General features: G+C 47.2%; 1 protein-coding gene across 1 annotated transcript in view; it reads left to right on the top strand.

Moving 5' to 3' along the window:
- The first annotated feature begins 1,999 nt into the window (after nucleotides 1-1,999).
- The window catches only part of EPAS1 (endothelial PAS domain protein 1), an 84,258-nt gene continuing 60,306 nt past the window's right edge, over nucleotides 2,000-25,951 (top strand). The window contains exon 1 of the mRNA XM_060606820.3: nucleotides 2,000-2,607. Within this exon, the coding sequence (XP_060462803.1) occupies nucleotides 2,582-2,607 (26 nt within the window). The 5' untranslated portion in view covers nucleotides 2,000-2,581. The remainder of the gene's footprint in view (nucleotides 2,608-25,951) is intronic.

Below are 25,951 nucleotides of genomic sequence, written 5' to 3'. Positions count from 1 at the left end.
ATGCAAAACAAACAAACAAACAAACAAAAAACTCTGTATTTTGGTGATTAACACAAACCTATACAAAAAAAAAGTTCCACTTAGGATTATTTTTTCTTAATATTTATTTTTGTATTGTGGTAAAAAAGCATGGCATTAAATTTACCACCTTAACTATTTTTAAGTGTTCAGTTTAGTAGAGTTAAATATATCCACATTTTGTGCAACAGATTCTAGAATGTTTTCATCTTGCAAGAAGCAAAACTGTATACCCATTAAACACTAATTTGCCATCCCATCCCCCTCACACACAACCACCTTTCTACTGTGTTCCTATGAATTTGGTTACTTCAGATACTTCATGTAAGTGGGATCATATGGAATTTTTTTGTGACTGGCCTTTCTCACTTTGCATAAAGTCCTAGAGTTTCATTATGCAGATTATTTAATATAAAATATGGCAAAGCTTATGGGGAAACACACAGCAAGGCTTTTGGTGCCCAGGCTACCAGTTCTGTGGGCCTTTCTCTTCTTTTCCACTCACACCTGTGAAGCCCACAGGCTTTTCTCAAGGCTTGGAAGACTGAGCCTCCCCTGTCCCCGATCCCTACCACCTGGATCAACCAAATGTAGGTAGACGATGGGGTGGGATTCTTGGGAGAGCAGACTGAGTCCACCCAGTTACAGAGAACATAGGTGCCTGGGCCAGCACCGATTGAAGGCAGCGTTTAAAAAAAATTTTTTTTAATGTTTATTTTTGAGAGACACAGAGCACCAGCGGGAGAGGGGCAGAGAGAGAAAGAGAGAGGGAGACACAGGCTCCCATGCGGGCTCAGGCTCTGAGCTGTCAGCACAGAGCCCTATGACCGGAGCAGAAATCCCATCCTTGACCGACTGAGCCACCCAGGTGTCCCAAAGGCAGCGTTTAAAGCACATCTGGAAAATCCCTGAGTTCTGACAGACCGCTCCTTAGATCTCTGGTCTCCCCACACTCGACACCTGAAGTTTTCATGTTCCTAGTGCTTCAATAAAACCTTGGAGACACACAGGGCAGGCCTGAGATCCTGTGATTTGAGGACACGCTGTCAACTCTTAATCCGAAAATTACACTGGGAAGCCAGACTGCCTTGGCCAACTCTGAAGTGGCGCAGGCCCACGCTGTGGTGGCCAGGTGAGAGTAGGGTGCGGCAGGCAGGCCAGACAGCTCAAAGCGAGGACCCTCCTTTCCCGCATCCTTATCAAGGTCACAGGGTCCAACACAACCCCGCAAGCAAACCGGTGTATCAGTCGGAACGGAAGAGCAGGCGAAGCCCTAGCTCTGCCTCACCGAACTGTTTCCCCCAGACCCAACAGCTGCAGGTGGTCTCCCCGCCTCTTCTTCCAGACGGCAAAGTCAGCTGCGTTCGGCCGAAAAAGTGCATCGCCTAGGCTCGGAGCGCGGCTGCTGGGCCCTCGAATTATCCCCGTCGGGCCAGGGGACCAGGCAGCAGGGCGAGGGAAGCAGGAGCGCAGCACTTAGGAGCGGCTCTGCGAGGCCCGGCAGAGCGCGGGACCCTCTGAACTAGCGGTCCTGCCCCAGACCCAAAGGTATGGCGGAGGTGGAAGGACACCGGTGCAAAGGGGCGCTCCCGGTGCTCGCAGCACTCCGGGAGACCGACTTCTCGCTGCCGGTTAGCCCCACTTAAGCTGCGCCTGCCCGGTGCGGAGTCCCACCTTGCCACCCGCCACCCCGCGACCTCATAAACAACTTCTGGAACTGCGAAGGGAGGAGGCGGGGCGGGCGGGCCGCGGCGGAGCCGGGAGCGCGGGGGCAGGGGGCGGGCCGGGGTCAGGGCAGAGGCTGCGGCCGCGCCTCCCCATTGGCCGGGACGCAGTGGGCTGCCCCGGCGCGCGGCGCTGCGCGGGCGGGGTGGGCGGGGGCGGGGCCCGCCGGCGCACGCCCGCCCCCGCCCCCCGTGCGCCCGCGTCCGCGCCCCCAGCGCCCTCCCCCGCGCGGCAGTAGGAGTTTTTAAAGTGGGCGGGCGGCCGCGGGAGCCGGACATTCGAGAGCGGTCCGCGACACAGTCCCTGCACCCAACACAGCTCTAGCCTGAGGAGGCTGTACAATCCTCGGCAGTGTCCTGAGACTGTACGGTCATCTCCGCGTACGCGCCTGCCGGGCCTGGACTCTTCCAACTCCCATCGTTGCAGCCACTTTTTCTTCTCTCTCTCTTTTCTTTCCTTTCTTTTTTTTTTTTTTTTTTTTTTTTTTTTTTTGAAAACCCAGAAAAGTGACTCTTCTTCGTGGGAAAAAGGAACTTCGGTCCCGCTCTCTCTGCCCTCTTTTTGGATTTGACAGCCTCCTCCCACTCCTTTTCCCGACCCCGCCTCCCTGTGCAGGTTCCTCCCAGTCACCTTTCTCCACCCTCCTCCCCCGCACCTACCCAGCCTCCCGCAAACTTCCACCTGACCGTGCGGGGCGCCCGGAACCTGTGAGCACCTGGGACCTTTAACACCGGCCCCGGCCGCGAGGAGTTGGCGAGGGCCACAGCGAAGGCGGCGCCTGCAATCCCTACCGGCCACGGAGCCCAGGTGTCCGGCGTCTCAGAGCACCACGGCGACAATGACAACTGACAAGGAGAAGAAAAGGTAAGCAGGCGTCCGAGCCGGCGAGGGACCTGGTTGGAGCGGGATGGCCAGGCTGCGCGGGGTCGGCACGACCAAGAGCCGCTAGGAGAGAAGTGCGGAGAGGTCTTTGAGGCCCGAGGATCGGTTTGGAGGGGTTTGAGAGGGAGAGCAGGTGCCCCGTCCCTGGACGCGGACTCGGGGCTGCGGCTTCGCAGGGGAGGGTTCTGTGTCCCGAAGGAATCACGAATCTGAGCGCGCGACGAAGCCAGGAGGCCCAGGGAGATGGCCCTGGAGGTCGGAGGGGCTCTGGGGCGCAGAACCTTCCCAGATCGCCGCCGCTCCAGCCCCCGCACCGAACTCATGTGGCCAGCATGTTGAAATGTTTCTGGGTTGACTCGACTTAGGTCAACTTTCGACCTTCTCAGGTCTTGCATGTGGGGCACCATCCACTCGTCTTCTTTTCCTTCGGACCCCTCGGGTTCTTGCAAGTGAGCTATTTTCGTACTGCGCCCCAAACTAGCCAGGGGCCGGAAGCGAAGCGCGGCTCTGGGACGCGCCCCCGCGGAAGGGCCAGTACGCAGCAAAGGGCCCCCCCAACTCTGGGTTTACAGACCTTATTGAAGCCTGGAGAAACGCCCTTACTGGTCCCGCACCTTGACTCCGGAGGGGAGTGGGTGGTGGGCCAGGTTGCTTCGCGGGGGGCAGGTGTGTTGGTGTGCGAGGAGGGAATGGCGACACCGGGTGACCCCGGCAGGTCCTGGTGTCTCTCCCTCAAGAGGACAGAGAAGGGCAGCCACGATCTGCGCGTCTGCCCTCGTTAGCTTCTCGGCTCTGGGTGAGAGGCAACTCCGGCCAACTCTCACTGCTTTCCCGCCCCCTCCCAGCCGCTCCCCGCCTGGCCCTCTCCGGGCGGGGGTGGGAGCGCGCTGCGCGGCCGCACGGCGTGGGCATGGCCTCGCCTCCAGCAATGGAGCGAGGCCGGCCGCCTAGACCCCAACTGCTCAGGGTCTCCTCCTCTGGGGCTGCCCGGTGGGCTGGCGCTTTCAGCCCTGCCCTCGGCGGCGGCTTGGCGGGGCTGGGTTTCGAGGGAACCGAATCGAACTTGTTGTGGCCAGAGCCGGGTCAGATAAGCTGCAGGGCTGCGGGGCGGTGGTACGGAGATGGGGGAACGGAGCCGCGAAGGGAGGGGGTGACTGACCCCGAACCGAGGCCCGGGAGAGCTCCGTTCCGGGATTGATTTGCTCTTGTTCTGACTTCCACTGTGGGACCTGCGCCAGAAACAGTGCATCTTTCGGTCAAGCGGCGGTTCCCACCTCGAGGCACCGATAAGGATTTGATAACCGGGAGCGAATCGCGCGCGTTCTGGCAGGGCGCCCGGGCCGGCGCTCCCGGATCGCCGGGGGAGGGGACTGAGCCTGGCTCCCGAGTCACTGTGGCGCCCCCCCGGCCTGACACGGGTGAGGGAGCGTGGGCCCGGCCACGCTGGGTCCCCAGGGCCCGCAGCTTCTCTGGGGTCCTGTGTCTTTTGACGGCGGCAAAGCAAGAGACCTTAAGATCTCTTAAGACGTATTTTGTAAAACCAACACAGCCTGCATCGTCATGATGCCAATGCTAACGACTGAACAACCAAAAAACGAGGTTGTAGTCCGCTCTTATGAGCGCGCTCTGGGCTCCGGAGCCGGCGAGGGATCTTATGGTAGGTACATGTTACAACTGTGATGCCTATCGGGGAAGGTCGCAATCGCGGAGGTGGGGCCTGATGGTAATCTTGACAGATATGTGAAGTGTCAGTTTCTCCCCGCGGCTCAGCGCCTGGGTCCTTGTGTTATGTATTTTAATAATTGTAAGAAACTTGGGAGTAGGGGAAATAATTACTTCGATAAGCCTGGCTGTATTACCTCCTTGGTTAGAGATGGAGAGAGCTGGAATAGGAGAAGGAAAGAAAGTGGATAAACAGACTCCAATTAACTCTCCTGAACGGCGGCGGGTGTGAGAACTGCTGTGGGGATAGCGTGCAAAGTCGCCTTGAAGGCCCCCTTGGGGCTGAGGAGCAGAGCTGGTGACAGAGCCCAGTGTGTCTAACCTCTGTGGCTTGCTTTGATTTTTGCGTCCCAGACTGGCAGCATACACAGCATGCCCCTCACCTTCCAGATCCCCAGGAGGACTTGTCCAATTCCTGTTGGGTTGTTTTGAGATCTATTTACTTTTCCTGCCCGACTCTGTTTGTTCACTGCAGGCTCCTTGCGGGACCAAGGTGTAATTAAAGCATGTGAACCAATACATTGAAAGATACTGTCTTAGTTACTGTCTTAGTTAAATCTAAGTGTCTGTCCTTAGCTTTCCATACGTGCCTCACAAGTGATGCCTGCCCAGGGGGCTCTCAGGATGATGATTCTGAACATGGATTCTTAAGATTTTGTAATCTTCTGGTTCAACAGAACCATTTCTTACCCCAAATTCAAGAGGCACAGAACTTTTGCAATGTTCCTTCTAACAACAGCCCTTCAAGAAGTGGGCGGGATTATTTTGTTCCAAAAACGTTTATGCCTCCATGGATATGTTAATGTTTAATAGTAAAGAGTTTGCTTTCTAAAGGTTGGCTGGCTGGCCTCCAGAATGGGTATCAAAGTGCGCTTTTTGGGTGGTAGTGGGCATTCCCATTGATTTCAGAGGTCAGAAACCGAAGTTTGGTAAGGGTACTGCACTCACCTTTCTGTATCAGTCTATCTTGAGCAAGTGGGGGTCTCATTAGTTAAGGTTCCTGATTCTCTGAAGAGCTAGAAAGTGTCTCACCTCCTGATAAAACCATTCCTGAGTCCCTTCCCTGGGAGAGAAGAGTTTGGAAATCCTTAGCGATGTGGGGGATTTGGAGAGTGGTTCAGGTAAATGTAAATGAGATCTTTGGATAATCAGGGAGCAAAGTCTACCCCAAAGCCAGACCCAGCTCAGAGCACCTTTCTGGAATGCATAGGTCACTTAGTGCAGGGCCAGTAGTGGAACGGAGTTGGAGATATCTGGACCAGAAGTTTTCAAACTACCTCCCCATCCCCCTGCCGGCTGGAGTTAGTTGTTCTCTGCTAAAATAAACGCAAAGCCCATCTTTTCCCAATTCTGATGGGGATATTATTGCTAGGCACTTTTTCTCAATTTATTTCCTATAAATATTTCTTTATCATTTGATTATCTCTGTCCACTGCATGACCATGCAGAGATGATACGGAGTTGGTTTAACACATTAGGTTCAGGCATTTAAAATTTAATTCATACAGCTTTCACAAAGTTCAAAAAGAATGCTGTGGCTCAGGTTTTTTTCAGTGTCGCTGAAGAGGGGCTTAATGATCATTTTATGAGGGGTCATGGAAATCATCTAGTACTGAGGCCCAGAGAAGTTAAGTGACTTTTCCAGTCACAAGGAAAGTTAGTGCTGGTAAGAATCAGAACCCTGGTTCATTACTTTCATTAATGATGTATTTTCCTATTGTTGACCAAATAGTATCCCCTGCCCTGAAATGCCTCTAAACAGTGAGGATGATTTCCAAGGGATTACAGTGCCCTCTCCCCCACCCCCGCCAAATCACTGAACCTTGTAGAAAGGAGACTTGTTCTTCTAGATAATTATAAGAGACTCCAAGCTGCAGCAGGAGCAGTTCTGTTTGCTTTTTGCAAAATAGGAAGCCTGGTTCCATTGTCTATAAACTTGAGGAAGTATGAATTCAGTTGTTTTAGTGCTCTCCCTTTATTTCACTTAGAAGAAAATTTACTTATATGTGGACCTCATTAAACAAAACCAGTGCAAGGACTGTTCCACAGTAGGGCAGATTGCATTGTGAAGTAGTGAGCCCCCTGTCAGGAGACACATTCAAGCAGCTACTAGATTGATTCCTGTATGGAGTTGGTAGTACTAAAGTGTTTAATTCACTTGGAATGTAAATCAGTCACTCTGTGTGTACACATTTGTGTGTGTGCACACGTGTGTGCCTGTGTAGGGTGATCCTCAACTTTGTAGGAATTTATTCTATAAAATGTTTACAGAAAGAAGGAACCAATTAGATAATGCTTAGTGCTCCAGGATTTTAGCCCCATACATTTGAAAATACTTGCCATCATTACTTGTCTCAAGATTTAGGCTTTTTCACTTTTTAAGAAACCTATCCAGTCCTATTTGCTTTTACTGGCTTTTCCCCAGTTCTGTCTCCTACCAACATGACTTTTCCTTTTCATTTTAGCCTAATGAATCTTCCCTTTTGCTTTCAGTACTGCCCATCACTGATAGTTCATCACCGATAGTTCACCTGGTCGGGTGTTTGCCAATATTGTGAAGTTACCAATGTTGGCTCACCAGAGCCCTCCCTGCCCCCCTGCCACCCTCCCACCCCCCCACCACCCCGGACCATGATGTCATCTCTCCTGATGGAAACTGGCTCTGCTGTTCACACCATGATGTAAATCCCTAAGACAACAAACGAGTGTTGGACACCCGTACCTGGAGAAAATGCTAAACAAGAGACTAAGAAATAGGGGATATGGTCCTTCAAGTTGTTTAGTTTGATTGGTGGGGGGAGGAGGACACATAAGGAGGTTTACCTAAAAATATAGTTAGGTAGCAGCTTACATGTAACTTTTTGGTTGAGATCAAATCTTTTGAAGCCAAAGAAAAGAAGCTCATAACCATACACATAAGCACGCAGTTATTGAAAGGTATTGTGTGGGTTTGTGGGTGGGAGAGTTGGTTCATAGTTTTTCGTGGAATCGTACAGGCAGACGCTGATCACCAGCATGGAGACTGACTCTGGTAGGGTCAAACGGGGGTAGTCCGTGTTGGGGGTAATGAGAGTAAAGAGAAAATGGAGGATTCAGGAGTATTTCCTGTTGTATACTTCCATACTATGGACACAAAGGCCCCTAAGATGTGTGTTTGCTGTTCTTTAGAACTTTTGGATGAGGGGCATGGGAAGGGGTCTCTAGCAGGGCCCTGGGAGTGATGGGGATAGAGGTTGTGGTCCCTCTCCCTCTGAGGATAACAGTGTAGACAGCTGTGACTTCAAGAAGGCCAAGAAGACAGAGGGAGCTTCTTTTTTTTTTTAATGTTTATTTCTGAGAGACAGAGACACAGAGCACAAGTGGGGGAGGAACAGAGAGAGGGAGACACAGAATCCAAAGCAGGCTCCAGGCTCTGAGCTGTCAGCACAGAGCCCGATGTGGGGCTCGAACCCACAAACCGAGAGATCATGACCTGAGCTGAAGTCAGACTCCTAACCGACTGAGCCACCCAGGTGCTCCTTGAGAGAGAGGGAACTTCTTAACATGGGCTTTGTGAGTAGGCTTCAGGGGATGGTCTATGAGCTTCTGAAATTGGGTGCAAGATACTATGTATATATGCCTCCCCCCCCCCCCCCCCCCCCCCCCCCGCCCCAGGATGAAAGTCTGTTCAGCTCTCAATAGCCTTTAAAAGGTTCTAGGATCTGAAAAAGGCAAGCCCTTGTTCTTCAGTGTCTGATTCGGTGACTGCCTTCCATTTCAGGGTCTTTCTGTTCACGTCCCAGACAGTTCCTACATTTACTGCCAGTGTCTCTCCCCGGTTGCAAATGGGAGAGGGCTTTGGTATGTGTATCTAGTAGAGATTTTGTGGTGCACCTTAACCTTACCTGTACCTGGCTGTCCTGTGTATCCAGCTACATGTCTGCTTTCGGTGATGGAAGGAAGGGGAGCTGAGTGTGCAGCACAGGGTTAGCTCTGGTGTGATTCATTTTCTTAATGCTTCTTAAAACACCCGTGAAAATGTGTCCTCACATTTTCCATCATCCTCAAACAGTTATTTGGAGGCCCTTTTATGTAGTAAGAATGTGTGTCCTTAACAGAAATCATATATGCAGTAGGACAAAACCATAAAACCTGAACATTTTAGTCTTATTAGGGCAGGCTCTGTTCTCAGAACTGTACATGGATTAACTCTTTTAATCCTCCGATCAGCCCCGTTAAATAAGCCCTGTTATCCCCATTTCACCGATGGGAAAGCTGAAGTGTAGGAAGGTAACTGCCAGAGGTCACATGGGTGGGAGTGGGATTTGAACTGGGCAGATAATCTCCAGAGTCTATATTCTGAACTGGGGCTCCATTCCCCCTTACCTTTTCGAAGCTATCTAATACCATGCCTGATACGTGGTAAGTACTCTCTAGATGATAACTGCTTTTGCTGCTGTATTTATAATTATTACAATTACTTTTTTGTGACTCATCGCTGGATTGAACCTCATACACAGACAGGGATTGAAGATCTGAAGGGTAGACGTGGAAGTCCTGGAAATTCTTACTTTTCATGCGTTTTCCTCAGCTCTGATAGGAGGTGGTTCTCTACTGCCCCCAACAAGTTCAAAGCTTTCCACCTCCCACCCTTAACTGGTGGCAAGACTTCAATAATTACTTTAGCCTTCAGACCCCATTGTGCAGAAGAACCTGTTAGAAGTTTTCCTCTGTGGCTTCTGAAGAACCATCTCCAAATCAAGATGCACAAGACTTCCTCTGGCTCTTTTGATCTTTTGAAACTGCGAGGACAGGAAGGAAAGAATGGATGGGGGGAATAAAGAATAGCTATGACCGTTGCAATAATAATACATTGCGTTTTTCTAGAGCCCTTTCTCTGAGGAGCCCTGAGCTTTTTCGCAGCCGTCACACCATTGGCTTCTGTACTGTGGGCCTAGACGGGTTTCTTGAGTTTTCGTCATGCTGTAAACTATAAGTGCACCAACACATACCATCACACAGAGAGAAGCAAATCCTAGTGGCAGTTGCACATCACCGTATGTGTGGTAGGTCATGCGTGGGTGTGTGCTACTCACAGCATCTATGATTTTCAAGCAGAGTCTGGGTGTAATTTGTTGCCAGTTGTCTGGTATTGAAAGCCACAGACTGGTCTGCAAGTAAGTCAGGAAGAGTGGTGGGGCCCTTTGAGATCTCCGGAGCCAAGGAGGCAGGTGCAGAATGGGTCAGAACGTCATCTATTTCTAGGTGGCCTTTCTCTTTTTTTCTAGTTTCTCTAGAAATACTGGTTTGTTTGACTGCCTTGGGCCCTTCCCAGGGGCCACTTGTACATCAGCAACACTGATTACGTGGCATGACCACCAGAGGCTTCACGTGTTCCCAGGAGGCACACATTTCCCCCTTAATTTGGAAAAATTCTTCAGTTTTAAAGTTACAAGTAACTTCTGTGCAAGATAATGACTCTGAGAAGCAGTTTCTTTTCTCACATGGGAAGGTATTTCAGAAAGGGTGGTTCATGAGTAAGGAAAAGGACCCCGTTAAAAATGTGTATTGATCTGCCACACACCCATCTGGCATTTTCCCAATTCTACAAAGCCGTGAAATGGATTGTTAGAACTCTCTTCTTATATTCCTCTGGTGACTTCCCCTTTCCATGGCACCCTCCGATTAAAAAAAAAAAAAAAAAGTCAAACCTGAGAGGTTCTAGGAATCTTGGCAGATTAGTGATTTTATTGGGTTAGGCTGTGTAGGAAAACACATGAGTGGGAAAATGACTCCACTGTGCTATACTCATGCTGCTACTACTGGAGGGTAGTCCCCACCCCCAGGTTCGCTTCCTGCAACTGCTGGGGGTACAGCCAATATTATAGTTTCTGTAGGAGCTTGTCAACTCTGTGACAACTTTAGTTGACTCTCTCGGTCTTATTTTCAGTCTGAGGCTCCTTTCTCTTGTGGAGAGTCAGTGGTTTGCTATGCATAAGAGATCCATGGGTTCTATCTGAGACTGTTCAGAAGCATTTTGTAAATCCTTTAAAATACGTCAGTTAAAGTATATGGTTATTTTTGGTGGTAATCATTTAAGTCACTGTGCTGTATTGTCTATCCACGCAGTACTCTTTCTCTGTGTCTTGATGTTGTATTAACAAATACATGTATTTTACTTGTGATACAAAATTTTCAAAAAAAAAATTTTTTCATATTGTAACCACGTTGTATATAATATTGGTCCTGACTGCCCCTGGGTTGGGGGCAAGGGGAAGGAAGGGCAAAACATTATCCTAACTTTGTACTTGGGAAATTGAGCTGCTAACAGGAGCAAACCACGCTGTCTGCAGTGAAATCTACCACTGGGTCCAGGTGCCCTTGGTGAGGCTAGACCCCTAAGGCTCCTGCTATAAGGTAATAAAGAGTCAAGAGCACAAAAGGGGTGACTCAAATTTAAGTGGTAACTGTTCTCATTACTAATGAGTAATTATAGCAAATATTTACAGGCCTCCTTCCTACCTTTACGACTTCCTGTTGCTGAAGCACTTTGGAGTATTGAGAAAGATTGTCCTGGAAAAATACGTCATACACAGTTGCAGGAAAGAGTGGCTTTAAGCACACACGAAAAAATCGGTTGCTTGGCTCTGTTCACCGAGATTCCACATGGAAACAACAAAATTATGCTCATGAGGAGCTGTTTGAGGATCCATTCCTAGGAACTTTAAAACAAATTTTAAAAAATCAATTCTGGGTGATCAAATATATGGGGAAATGGGACACCAGATGTTTTTGCGGATTATTCTAGAAATGAAACGACTTTGCAAAGAAAAGTTTTTGAGTTCAAGCACAGGTCATTCGGTAAATACTATTTTATGAACGCGATCTCTACAGTATTTTTTTGAATGAAAACAGTCATCATAATGGAGTAAATCAGGATTTATAAAATATGCCATGTGGGGATTTCAGGGAGCAAGAAGAATATCATCCACTTAATAAAGATTCCGGAGTAAATCCTGATAATGCTCGTTTCCTATACACTTGGTTTAGAGAGCACTTCACTGCAATTTTTCTCTTCAGTGTCTGTAAACCACTGTACCCTTGTATTTCTCTCCCATGTTTCCAAGAGTCCTCAGATCCTATTTTAGAATGGCAGCTTTCACTCCAGCACTGGCTAAGGTTGATGAAGCTAATTTTGGTGCCCAGGGTAAAGGGAGAGAGAAGTCCTCTGCAGAGCCAAAAGGGCTTTCTGGTGCCTCGGTTTGGAGCAGCATGGTGTTGCCAGACACACCACATTTCACCTTTAGAACATTTATTTGTGTGCTTGCACAACAAATGTTTACCCAGATATTAAGATAAGAAAAGTATGAAGGTCACATTTTGCCAGGGACAGGCGCTTCTATAAATGTAACCATATCACTGTGCGGCAGGAGTCTGTCTTTTATTCTAAACCAGGGACTTAGGGGAATTAATGGTGGGTGGGGCATGGGAACCAGGCCCTTCTTGGTTTTTTGGCTTCCTTGCCTTTACTCAGCATGTCCTGGCTCAGCTGATGTGCCCCTCCCATTAGGCGAGGCCCTTTGGGGTGGTCAAGAAGTCAGAGGAAATTGTAGTCCACTGTGGGGCCCCACTCTCTGGCGTCTTATGGTGTTCCATGGAAGTTGGTGCCCCATGCATTTACCTGATATCTGACTGGCTGGGAAGCAGCCTGGCTACTAAAATAGCTTTCCTAGCCTCCCATCAGAGGTTTGCATGGTGCTGATACCGCCCCTGTTTTAGGCAGGGTTGTCACGTCCTCAGAGCACAGAGAGTCTTCAGGGTGGGAAAAGGGTTTCTTTTGTCGTAGATTGGACTGTTTCTCCTAAAGATCTCGAAGGATTGGCTTGCGTAGAGTCTGAAAGAAGACCTGGATCCTTGGCCTAATTTCCTTCCCAAGGGCAGCCTACACGGCAGTGGAAGGGACCCCATCCCAGCTCTCTCCCCCCAACCACCATCACCCAACATGCCTTCTGAGCTCCAGCTATGCAGACCTCCACCTCCCCGTGCCCTAGTGACTTGTTTACCTCATGTCACAGGCTCCTTCCCACCTGGATTCCCTCACCCTAGTACTGCTATCTTGGATGCTCTTTCTACTCAAATATCCGCCACTTTCCTAGTGCAAGCCCAAGTTCTCCGGCTCCAGCAAAGCCTGCTGTAGTAATTCCCATGCTCGTACCGCACCCCCCTCCACCGCACTGTAGCTCTTCCTTATGTTTACTAAAGAGGCTGCCTGATTCTGTTTCCTTGTTATCTAATGACATTTCATGTATTCTCGTCCTTCCAACTAGATTGTGTGTTGCTTAAGGGCCAGGGTGTCTAAATTTTCTGCTGTGTTCTGTAATATTTTCCATATTTTGAGTCCCTAAAATCACACTTAACTTTCAAAAATCATAGAATTGCTTGGTTGTTGGCCCTTGGGTCACTTAGAAAGCCCTCCTCTTGGGCCCTCCTTTTCTCAGTCATGTAAATTTGAGCCCTGGACTCATTTTCCTTTAAAAAGAACGAAAAAGGAAAAGAAAAACTTGGGGGAACCACATGCAGGTCTTGTTGATACCTGATTTTACATCAAATGCAAACCTCAGGCTAGAACTATGTCAACACTTCACTTCAGGAGCACCCAATACACCAAGGCAAGTGCGAGCCAAACAATAAAGTACTCCAGCTTAGTGTCAGTGTTTAAAAGGCCAGATGGGAAAGTGTGTGCAGAAGGAAACACAACTCTCAGTTCAGAAGAGTCACCTCCCCTGAGATACCTTCCCCGATCAGCAGCACATTGGTTACCCCTGTATTTATATGGTTTTCCGTCTGTATTTTATTTGTATGAGGCTTTCACACCTTGCTTTTGAGTGTGCGTGTGCATGTGTGTGTCTGTCTCTGAAAACATGTAGGTAGTAAGGCCTTCATGAGCAGGGACCAATCATCTTTTTCTTTTTGTTTTTTTTTGGTTTTTTTTTGTTTGTTTTTGCATTACACTTGTGATTTTACTCAGGTTTGATTTTTAAAAATGTGGCGGGGAGAGAGCCCGTAGGAAAGGGTGAAGCTAATGGAGGCAGGGCCCTCCCAAGTGCCTGAGGAGGAGGCAGGTCCCCTCCCCTCTGTCCTCTTCCTTCCCCAACTAAAGGGATTTGGGGAGAGACTTAGGGGAGGGATCTGGTGCCCAGTCTGTTGGGTGGTGCTTGGGGTAAAGGGCCATGGGGAGCAAGGGGCAGTCACCTTTCTCTTTCTTCCCATAGCACCCAGAACAGAGGCCCACATTTGGGTGCCCAGTAGTTCTTTGTAGACTCAGTAATTCTGTGACCGGAATTTTGGGTGCTTAGTTACAGAGGGTTGGAGACACAGGGAGAAACCTTTGCTCAGATCAACTTTCCCATTCTCCTTGGTCACCCACCATGCATGTGGTGAGGTCTGTGTGTAAACATTTATGGTCACCTACCACATTCAGGTGGCATGCCATGCAGTGAGGTCCATTAGATGGACCTGTACTCGGGAATTACAGTCTAGTGTTGGTGTTAACGAATCCCTAAAATTGTCTGTTTAACACATTGCAAGATGGTTATGTTGATGGGGACCCTAGGCCCCTTTTTAAGATTTACAGTCTTGTTTGGTAGTTGAAACTAGCTCAGATAAAAGACTGACCGAACAGTGGAATATTGGTAGTAATTAAATGAGTGTGAATAAGGGTAAATAGGTCTTGTGTGTTGCGAATAGTTAGGAAGGGAGATGGTTAGCATTTATTAGAGGGCCATTTAACAGAGGAGCCTTAAGATCTGGGTCTTGAACATTGGGTAGAACTTGGGTAGGCATGTGGGTATGGGACATTCCAGCTGGAGCGAACAGCTTAAGTTAAGGGAGGAGGCAGGAATAAACAAGGTGTGCATGTCAGGGCTGGTGCGCTGGCTCCTTGCACAGCTGAATCCAGAGCACTGTTAACAGACAGGAGGTGAGGACCAGGCCTGGGCCGCTATAGAGAAGTTTGGAACAGTCCGTCCTGAGTTATCTTGTGATAGAATCGTTGGACTGCCTTGGGGCCACAGGAGCAGCCCACGTCTCTCTTGAGAATTAGTGGGACAGGAGAGAGCTGCTCAGGGCACCTCTTTTATCTTCCAACCAGGAGCCTGGCTCTCGTGTGAACCCGGCAGGATGGCTGGATGAGGCTGTGGTTGTTCTCCGTAGGAATGACTTCCAAGACTGAAAAGTCCCCCCATATTGCTTAGGAAATCGGTCATTTGCCAGTGTATCCAAATCACACTGGAACATATATATAAATATATATAGGACTATACCATCACTCAGGGGCATAAATACCTCCCGTTGTACCAAACAGGAGCTCAAAGGGGTCAGCTTACCATATGCTACAATAGTTTCCTTCAGGCTCTGAGGGAGGGTGCAATGACCCTTACCCTGTGTTCTCGTTTTTGGTGGTAAAGTCTTTGTCCCCTTCAATTTGATCAAGTCTGTCACTCTGTCCCTTCTTGCTCTTTCTCATTCCAGATTCTAGGGCTTTGAGTCTGATTATTGTAAAGTCCCTTCAACACACCACTACTTATAGGAAGAGACACCACCAAATCCAAGTCAGACCAGCCCTCTTGCCAGTCTCTACCCATTAATAGCATTTCTTGTGCAGAGAACTGCAGCCAAGCAGTTCCTTGACCTTTGTCTTTCCTGTTGTGTGCCTACACCACTCCCTAAAGCCTGAGCTCTGATGTTCTTGGGCAGATGCTGCCAGAAGAGAAAGAAAAGGCATTATCTTTCTGGAGTCACCTGGTGGCTGAAATTTTTGCGCTCCCCCAGCAGGTGCAACCTTTCCCCTGGAGGTATTTAGAAGCACTAGAGGTCATGGTTGGACACTTGTGAGCAGAGCGTTGACCAGAGATCCCAAATCACTGGAGAGGATCCCACACCAAGGACCAGCAGAGTCACCTCAGCGCATGCTGTCCAATGGCACCTTGAGGGAGCCTGTAGCTCCTGAATGCTCTTGGCTTGGGATTTAATCTCATCATGACAACCGCATGTCTTCATCTCTTATTCCTTTTCTATCCCTTCAGTAATCAATAAATGGTTGTGAAACTGGGAAACTGCTACCCAGCGCTGGCATAATAGCTTTATTCAGCGGTGTGCTCAGTAATCATGTCTGTACCTACTCTGTGCAGGCTGCTGAACCTTGGGCCTGAACCGAAGGAAGGGCCTCTGGAGGCAGGTGGAAGGAGGCTTCCTCATCTGGGACTGCAGGTGACAGACAGCTGCAGAGCCCTGTGCAGCCCAGATATAGGGTTGTCTGGGGCCATGGGCAGTCCCCAGGAAGTTGCCTTTGGGGCATCCTAAGAACCCCCATTGGCCGGAAAGTGGTGTTTACTTGAATCTGGCTAGGCCTAGAAGCTTGAGTTTGGCGTCTACTTAACCTCAGCTCCAGGTAGGCCTTTGGGAGGAAAAGAAGGTGTCCTAACCAAGATAATTTGTGACTACACCACTGGGGTCTAAAACCTGTGAACATAGTGTATCCATTCCTTTGTGTTTTTCTCTTTTCCCTTCCTTTCCAAAGTAAAAATTCCTTTTGAAAAATTTCAATGTTGCCTCTGCAGAACTCCTGGCAAACTGTTCTCCCCACCTAGGTCAGTGAGGACAGGGGACCCGGGCACTCTTGGTGATGGTGGGATCACCACAGCCTCTGGCCAACTTCGGGCCTTGGGAAAGCCTAGTGACCAGAGAATGCTGGCAGAAAGGAGTCTGAGCTCACTATGAACATTGATCCCGTCTTTTCCAAGCCATTCATTCGAGCACCTTTGAAACTATTTCAATAGATTAGCATAAGCCTTGTGATTCTGGGCCACCTGTATCTCCTTGTATGGATTCAGATTTTATAAGGGTTATGACGACAGCTGTAATTCTCCTTGAGTTAGATCTTCTGGGCCACAGCAAGGTACATGTTTATTTTGGAAAGGGACAAACTTTCACCCACTTGAGTTTCTTTGCCTCCTAAATTAGCGTCAGGGAATGACCACAAGAGTTCCATATTTCTTTTTTTTTTTTTTTTTTTTAAGTGTTTGTTTGTTTGGAGAGAGTGCAGGGGAGGGGCAGAGAGAGAGAGAGAGAGAGAGAGAGGGAGAGAGAATCCAAGCAGGCTCCAAGCTGTCAGTGCAGAGCCTAATGTGGGACTCTATCTCACAGTTCATTAGATCACGACCCGACCTGAGCCAAAACCAAGAGTCGGACCCTTAACTGACTGAGCCACCCAGGTGTCCCAAGAATTCCATATTTCTTAGCCGTTGTGTTGCCAAACAGATTGTAAATGCTCCAGGGCCACCTTCATTTGTTTTGTGTCCCTGGCAGGACTTGCCTCCACGTGCAGGTCAGGGGAGCTCTCAACAGTCTCAAGGAATCTGAAAGACTGTTCTAGATTCCTTTCTGACTTGTGTGATCGAAAACCAGTAATTTAACCTCTCTGAATGTTTCTCACTCCTAGATGGGGATTAGACACACTAACTGCTTTCTATGAGTGCTGTCATGAGGTTGAAATGAGCTAGAGTTTCAATAAAACCACTTATGTTAAAAGTGTATTACACTTTAAAAATCATTTCTGCAGCCATTATCTCCCTACAAAGATCTTTGAAAGTATAAAGTGCAGACGTTAAGGCATCATTACTAACAAGCACAGCAGTGTAATTATTCAGCACATCGTTACCTTTTGGTAACTAATAACTGGTAACATGGTTACCTGTTGACTGCAGTTAGAAGGGAGTCTCAGGAGAATCTAAAAGAAGATGCTTTTCAGGATTATGGGCTCCTGCCAATAGTGATTTCAGGGCATGAGTTATATTTTTCCCATGCTCTGAGACGTGAGGAAATCTGATAACACCAAGAGACCAAGAAACCTTCCAGGACTCCTGAACAATGGTGTGACTTGGGACGTGTCCCTTTCCATGCCTGGCCTGTGTCCCCTCACCTGTGGAGACAGAGCATCCATGCTGGCTACCATCCTGTTATGAGTGGGAATTTCCCTTTGACTTGGCACCCCCAGATCTCATGATCTAAAGGGCTGTATCCACATCACATCTGCTCAGGACCCACCTGATGCTTTGCATCTTACAAGCAAGACCTAATCGTGGGCTCTTGAAGGGACAGGGTGCCTGGTCCAAGGTCTTTAAAATAAAGGTCAGGCAACTTACTGGAAGATCCAGATATGGGGGGACATACACTGCCTAGATGATACCTGGGCCTCTGGGTGTTACTAGAAGTGGGAAGAGGCTTTGGGTGGGAGGACCCTGGCTCTGCCACACGGTGACCATGATACTTGGCCTCAGATCTGCAGCATTCCTGATATCTCTTGTGCCTGAACCTGCCCTTCCTGCAGCCCCGTGCCCAGGCCAGCCAGCTGACTAGGGTCTGAGGTCTCAGCTTAAGTATCACCTCCTTGGGAAGCCTTTCCTGACCTCCCTCAGTTAATTTCCATCCCTCTGTCCCTGTTCTATTTTTTTTTTTAACAATACTTCCACATGCTGTTATTTTTTTATTTTTTTTTATTTATTTTTTTTTTTTTTTGTCTGCCTGTTACCTGTTGTTCTCCTCTAGTTTTAATATCCTGGAGCACAGGGACTGTGCTGACTTGCTCAACATCATATCCTTAGCATTTGGGAAAGTGCCAGGCACATATTAGATGCTTCTTAAATAATTGCTAAGTGAAATAATTAAGCTAGGATTGCTGGGTCTTTGTCCTCAACTCTGCACTTTTGTTTCTTACATTCATTTGGTGCTTAATTTTTTCCCCCAAAGCTCATGATATAGATTAAAGTAGTTGTCATTCTCATGTGGCATAAAAATGTGATCACAAAAAATGTTGGAGCCCGTGTTAACAAACCCCCAGGCCCAGCCTCTTTTTACTGATTTTGTGTTGTGATGATGTTATTGTTTGCCCTATTTGGCAATGTTTACACCGGAGGAGTAGTGGCCATTGTGTGTTGGTGGCGTCTGGAAATATACAACAGAGTCCCAGGAGACTTCCAGTGTTGCTCCTTACCACAATTGGCAATTGTCAGGCCAGGGGCAGTGACTGGGTTGGTGTCGTTCCCTATGTGGCTGGTTTTGCATGTTGGAATACCATTGCCTGCTCCTGACAGAGGCAAAGGGGAGTGGGAGTCCTAGGACCATAGCCGCATTTCTGCCTGCGTCTGTCTACCCCACCACCCACATCTTGTCCCCCTCTGCTTGGGAAAGGTCCTGTTTGGGTAGCTAGTGGAATTTCTGTGGTCTGGTGAAGAGGAAAGAGGCATGCTAACTGGCCGAGTGACCTCTGGGCCTCAGTGTCTCCACCTTTAAAATGGGCCAGTAGGGGGCAACCAGACACAAAGATGCCTTTTAGGGTTCTAATTCCATTGTGAAGTGCCGTCCAAGTGGAGCCTGGTTTCCAGGTGCTTCCTTAGGGAAGGAGGATGGGTGTTAAAGGTGATCAGTGGGTGCCTGGAGGAAGCCTCTCCAATTTCCCTGAACTGCTCCCCGCCCAAGAGGAGGTTCAAGTGGACAGGGGCAGAGACTTGGCAGTCGCTGTTGGGCATGGCGTGATGCCAGAAAGAAGGGCTGGATCCACTTCCACAGTAGCAGCAGGACCTCCCTTAAGTAGGAAGGGGTGAGCTGTGACACAATGTGCACTGCCCAGTGGTTTCTACAGAGGGAACAGCCGTGTGTTATCAGGAGGGGCAGTGGCTCATCTCCTAATGCCAGAGAAGTAGGGGGTGGGCTGCTGGGGTGAGTGAGAGCACCCTTAACTAAGAGACCGGCTCCCAACTGCCACAACCATGCTGCAGTCAGTCATGGACTCCCTTGGAGCCTCAGATTCCACATCTGTTACATGGCTGCTATTATCTCTGCCTGGGCTGAGAAAATAGAAACTGCTGCAAGAGAGGGTGTTATTACTGCCACGACCCCCCTATATACAGGAATAGGTATATGTGCATGTGTGTGTGTGTGTGTGTGTGTGTGTGTGTGTAAATGAACATAACTGGGGTCCTCAGGCTTGATATTGCCATGAGATGAGAGACACAAGCCACCTGAAAGTATTGATCTGAGGCAGTGAGCAGGAGGCCCGAGTCAGGAAGCCGGTGGCCTTGAGAGGAACAGGCTCAAACATTACTGAATGGAATCATGTTGTACTGGGGGGGGGGGGGGGGGCGGGGAGGGGAGCACGCTGTGGGACAGAGGTGAGTCACCGTGCGTGAGTGTTGGGGAGTCACCTTGAACTTGGGCCAAAAAAGTAGAAATATTGGGATGTGGGTTTATCTGCCTTTAATCAGGTACATCAAGTTCTGGATGGCGGCCCACTGGCCGGAGACCTGAGGTGGACGGCTCTCCCTTGCCGCCCTGGGAAGGCTCTCCGCTGGCTTCAGCACCACTGAGCAAAGTCCGCATGTTCACTGGAGTTCACACAGACTCCTTGCCAGGCCTGCCCAGAATCCTGTCTCCTCTGACTTCCTGTGCTCTTGCATAATATTTCCTTGCTTCTTGAATGGCTGCCCCCAGTGCAAGGGGCAGCTCAGTGACGCTGCTGGATGGAGAGCAGGATATGGAGGGAGGATGGGGATGTGTAAACATCACCCAGGAGTGCCCTGGGCCCTGTGAGTCAAAGGCAGGAGGGATAGTGCTCCCCATATTGGCTGGTGAGAGATGATAGCATAAGGGGAGTTGGGGAGACTGTGCAAGAATGTTCATGTACACACACACACACACACACACAGCAGTCCCTATAAATTGTCTCTCCTGTAAGATTATTTTTAAAGTGGCTAAGTTTTTTTATCATTAAAAGTATGCATTTTCCTATAAAAAGTCATAATATGCGAGGACCTCAGGATTAAAAATCAGCAAAATTTTACCACCCAGAGATAACACTGTTAACATTTTCTTGCTCGTACTTCTTTATATTAAATATAGATACGTAATTATAGAATACTATTATATCTTGTGAAAACTGCACTTTCTATACAGCAATATATCAGAGTTATTTCTTAGCTATCATGGTACATAGATTTAATAAGTAGCTGTATTACATCCCACTTACAGATGTATCATAATGCAACCCCTGTTCATTAACGTGTCTGGGCTCAGAAAACAAGCTATAACCAGCCCAAACATTATTCTCAAACCTGAAAAGCAGCATCTCTTCCATGTTCCCGACCAGTGTATTAGTTCTGGTATCCCAGAAATAACTACAAATTAAAAGGTGCTTCACCCCCCCCCCCCCCACCCATGTAAGCTTTTCTCTAGGCTTAGAATAATACACATGATTGCATAGAGAAGGCTGAGGCCATAGGGCTGTCAGGACTGGGCTTGGTCTCACTTTGGATAAGATGATCTCCCAGTGTGGCCCATGTATCTGCTTTGAGCAAGGAGCCACTAGCTGGGAGAACAAGTTTTTCTTCAGTGGTGTTCTTGTGCCTGAGATTTCAAATAAGCCCCATTTAAAATTTTAATTGGTTATTGCCCTTCTGAAATTTTGTGATACAATCCATATCTTGTAAAAGGCGCCCTTTCTTCTTCACACAATAGTGTGTTCCTGATACTGGAAACTTTAATGTGTGTAAAGTATCATTTGGGTATGTCACAGTTAGAAGATTTTTTTTTTAATTAGCTGATATAAATGGTATCAATACAATGTTTCTGTCCCATCCCTGAAAGCTATGTGTTTTTAAGGGTTATGATGAGCTATTTTTCTTCCTTTGCTGATGATGGCTGGAAGTGTGACATAGATTTAGTCCACTTTGACATAAAAATGGCTCCTGTTCATTTAGGAGCCTGGTGTCTACAGCATTTGCTTATTTTCTTTGAATGACTTTAAACTGGTCTGGCTATTTCTTTGATTTCATCAGGAGTTTTAGCGTGAGACTGGGGTTCATTACTCGTGGTTGGAAATTGCTTGTTAGGTTTACTCTTGAGTCAAAGACAAATTGTTTCCTAGAGCTTTCTGTTTCAGATTCTTCTTCCAAATCTAAACCTTCTGAAATGTGATAATGCTAGTCAATTGAAACACATTTATTTAAAACCTCTCAGGCATTATTTAAAAGAAAAAAATTGCAATCAAAATTAGCACCAATTAAATCCAAGTATCTTACCCCATTTCATTTATAGTTGTCTGCTCTCTGGGAAAATAATCTATTACAGCAAATTTGTGTAATTCTGGTTTCTCCTTCAGTTTATTCCCTCTGGACTCCTTTTTCTAGAATTACTGGCGAAATGGTTATTACATCAGATTCCCTGACTGTACTCCTGAGGAATTAGGATGGGGGTCAGAGATAGAGGAAATAACTATATTGCCTGCCTTACAGCGTTTTCAGTATGTGGACATGCAGCTGGTCAATTTTGTCATTGCTCTTTTTCTCGGTCATTTACCTGATTTTGGTGGGGTCTTTGCCACGTGGGCACATCTCGGAAGTGAGGAGGGACAACAAGACTGAATCGGTCCTCAGAACTATGAAGCGGGACTTTGTTGAAATTGATACTTCTGTACAATGAACATGGAGCAGCTGTTGGCATGGCAACCCCTACGTGGAAAAGTGCACGCTGCTTGCAGATGACTTTTGCAGTACTCAGTGTTAATCTGATAAATGGCTTTTTTAATAGTAGTTTGTGGGCTAATGGAAAGGTCGAAGCAAACCTTCATTAACAGGAAGAAGGATGGGGATTTTGAAGCTACCGAGCAAACACACTGGAGAGCCACAGCCAAATCTCCGTTTTCAGCTGAGTGTCTCTTTTTCACATCAGATATGCTCAGAGCTTGGCAAGCTGAAGTAAATTGGGAACACTGTCTTGAAAAGGTGTAGCTGTCATTATCATTTTAGATTTCAAACATGGAGATGTTTGGGAGTCCTTTTTGTTCAAGACATTTACTTTGAGACTTAAGACTACAAGGTTGCCATTGTGGTGTCTTTTTCCTTAGGTGATGGTGGTGGGGTGAGGGTGGTTAACGACTCTCTTTTTATTGTGGCAAAAAATATGTAACATAAAATTTACCATTTTAACCATTTTTTAAGTGTACAGTTCATTGGCATTAAGCACATCCACACTGTTTTGCAGCCATCACCACCATCCATCTCAAGAACTTCATCTTCCCAAATTGAAAAGTCTACATCCATTCAAAAATAACTTCCCATTCCTTCCTCCCCCAGGCCCATAGTAACTGCTACTCTACCTTGTCTGTGAATTTGACTCCTCTAGGTGCCTCATGTAAGCGGAATCATACAATATTTGCCCTTTTCTGTCTGGCTTATTTCACTTACCATAATGTGTCCAAGTTTCATTCATGTTGTAGCACATGTCAAAATTGCATTCCTATTGAAGAGTGAATAATATTCCATTGTGTGCCTATACTGCATTCTGTTTATTCTTCATAAATGGGCATTTGGGTTGTTTCCACCTTTGACTATTGTGAATAATGCTGCTAGGAACACTGGTCTACAAATACCTGTTTGAGTCCCTAGGAGTGGACTTGCTGGATCATATGGTAATTCTATGTTTAAATTTTTGAGGAACCACCACATGTTTTCCACAGCCCCTGCACCATTGTACATTCCCACCAAGAGTGTACAAGGGCTCCAATTTCTCCACATCCTCGCCAGCACTTGCCCTTCTCTGGTTTTTTGTTTTTGGTAAAAGCCATCCTAGCAGGTATGAAAAGGTATTTCATTGTGGTTCTAATTTGTACTTCCCTAACAATTAGCAGTTTATTTGTCTTTGTGCATATGTTGGCCTATGCGCGATGGCCTGTGTGGCGGTGGAAATCACGGCCTCGTTGTTTATATCTGTGAGGCGAATGGGACTCTCTGTGTGGTGATCCTCGTTGGAGTAGGAGGTGGTGGAAGGGAGGGAGGCACCGTATGATTATTGCACAGGCATGTCAGTAGACCACCTACCTATTCTCAAAGCCTGCACTGTGGAGCAAGTGAAACTGTGTTAAACTGGAGACCTTTGGGACTGAAGGAATGGCGGTTCTTTGGAGGAGATTTAACAAAGGCAAGCCCTCTGTGGGCTGGATCTACCCGCTGTAATCCTTCCTGCTTTAGCATGGTGTATAGGCATAAGTGTCTCTCTTCCCTGAGAATAATCATTGTTGGCACTGGCTACAGAAGCATGAGTCCATCTTCTTTCCTCTCCTTGGGGAGGAAGTCTCCCAGATGACTTACCAAGGGGGTTAGAATTGAGCACCCGTGGTTAAGCCTGGTACTTTGCTGGTCACTTTGTAGCAGATGAAAAACATGACTTCTGTCCTTAAAATAAGTTACTCTAGGACTTATAACTTAAGGACTCATATGACTCTTTATAACAGGGGTTCCAAACTTTAGTGTGCATCAGAACCAGAATTCACAATCTTGGGCCTCATCCCCAGAGTTCCTGATTCAGGATCTGGGGTGGGGCCTGAGAATTTGTCTTTCTAACAAGTTCCCAGGTGATGCTGCTGCTGGTGGTCTGGGGACCACACTTTGAGAGCCAGTACTTTATATCAACCCTGTGAAATAGATACTATTCCCATTTATAGAAAAGGAGCTGAGTTGTAGAGAGGCAAAATGACTTGCCCCGGGTCACCTAGAGTGCCAGAAGCCCAGATTTGAAGGTGTGGCCCTCACTCCAAAGCCTCTGTTGTTTCCGTTGAATCAGCAGTGGCAGGTACACAGCCTTTGAGCATCTCTCATCCAGTCCACCCCCAGGACAAGCAGTATTAACCAAGCATAGCATATCTGAGCACAGACATGGCCTTGGGCTCCTTCACACACTGCTCCCCACAACCATACCTACCCATCAGTGGGAGCCAAAATAAGTTATACCTATACCTAAAATAGAGACATTACCAAAAAGCGGTCTGTTAACATCTGACGAGCCCTAGCCTGAGCTCCAGTCCCCACTGCTTCGGAGAGAAGTAGTTGGTGGATTTGGAGCCGTGAGAAGCACAGCCATCCCAAACAGTGCCGGAACAGCATGGATCACCAGTGAGAGTCTTGGTTCAGCACCCAGGCAGGGACAGGATCCTTGGCTAGCGGCCCTCACCCATAACTTTTAAAATTTAGATGACATTAATAAGGAGATTTTTTAAGGCTGCCATAATCTATTCATCTCTGCTGTATTTTACTCAAAAATTAGTTATTCCATTAAAGCAGAGTTTTATAAAGGTCAAGAGTGTTCTAAACTATATATGGTAATGATCAAAGTAAACTGATTATGTCAGGTGTGATTATCCTGTCTTCTGAAATAACCCGCCCCCCCCAACCACCACCACCACCTTGTGCATGTTTCTCCCAGCCCACACAATGTCTGGCCCTCATCACCACCACCAACAGATATTTAGTCTGTTGCTATTATGTGTATAGGGAGATCTCTTGTTTCTTTGAATGTTTGCTTTGAATGTTTGTTCACAGCCTAAAAGGAAGGGCAGGGTGAATTATGATTTCGTATGTCTTGAGTCCCATAGTATTTAGCAAGACTTTGTGTAGTAGGTACTCAATAAAAATTCATTATCTGAAAACACAGATCTTTTCTTTTTTAAATTTGGGAAAAAGAAACAATGTAATGTCCATAAGCATACATATAATATGGGTGTATATGTATGCATCTACCTTGTATATCTGACATGAGAATGAGTAGGGTGGGTGTGTGTGTGTGTGTGTGTGTGTGTGTGTGTGTGTGTGTATTCTTTTTAAGTGATGGGTGACTTTGCATTTCAGATCTGAAATGGACATGTGATGGGGTTGAGGGGAAGATTGGGGCTGAGGTCACATGCACATGGTTGAAAAGAGCTTCGGTAGAGAAGGTGTATATATGTTGGAGGTGGGGAAAAGTAACTGTCCAGGGCTGTCTGGCCAAACCAGGAAGCAGTTACAGGGAGCATTTATGTTTATTACCTTGAAGGGCCTTCCTGGGTTTTGCCTTCTGGATTGTTTTAAAAGGAAAGACTTTGTGGTACTTGACCATCTCCACCTTGGAATCTTTATAGAGAAAAAAGAAAACCCAATTTTCTCTGCACATTCCTAATGCCTGTGTTTCTATATGAGTATGCTTGTAGTCATGCTATCTTTTTTTTAAAAATAAGACCACCTGTGTAGCCCCCTGGCAAAAGGAGGAAGAATATTTCATCCAACAATCTGTCTGGAGACAAGAACGCTTTCCAAGATATTGAATGGGTCTTCAATGAAACTGTATGGGATTAGAAGTCAGTTTCATGCAGATACACAATGATGACTCAGTTAGCTATTGAAAGCCATTGGCCATGGTTGGGCAGGTTAAACGAAGTAGATCAACAAGAACAGATCATTTAATGGTTAAAAACTTGAACCTAGGCCCCTAGAGAAAAACAAAAGAGGTTCCTTCATGATGTCTCCTGTCCTGGCTAATTAGTATACATGCTTTGAGCAGGCCATTTTAGTTTGGGAATAGCATATAGATGTTGGGAGCATAAGAAAAGGAATGACATCATCTCTGTCCATTTTGGCTTGATGATGCCCCATGGTGGGCAAGACTGGGGCTGGTTAGAATAAAAACTGGTCATCTTTGGGCAATTCCTAGATGCCAAGGTTTTTCCTTTCCACAGTAAGTTTTAAAGCCACGTATTAAAAACAGC

The sequence above is a fragment of the Panthera onca genome, chromosome A3 (assembly GCF_046562875.1).
Source record: "Panthera onca isolate mPanOnc1 chromosome A3, mPanOnc1 haplotype 2, whole genome shotgun sequence".
In the NCBI taxonomy this organism is placed as follows: Eukaryota; Metazoa; Chordata; class Mammalia; order Carnivora; family Felidae; genus Panthera; species Panthera onca.
The sequence above is the reverse complement of the archived record's forward strand: the minus strand, read 5'-3'. Positions and strand labels throughout refer to the sequence as shown.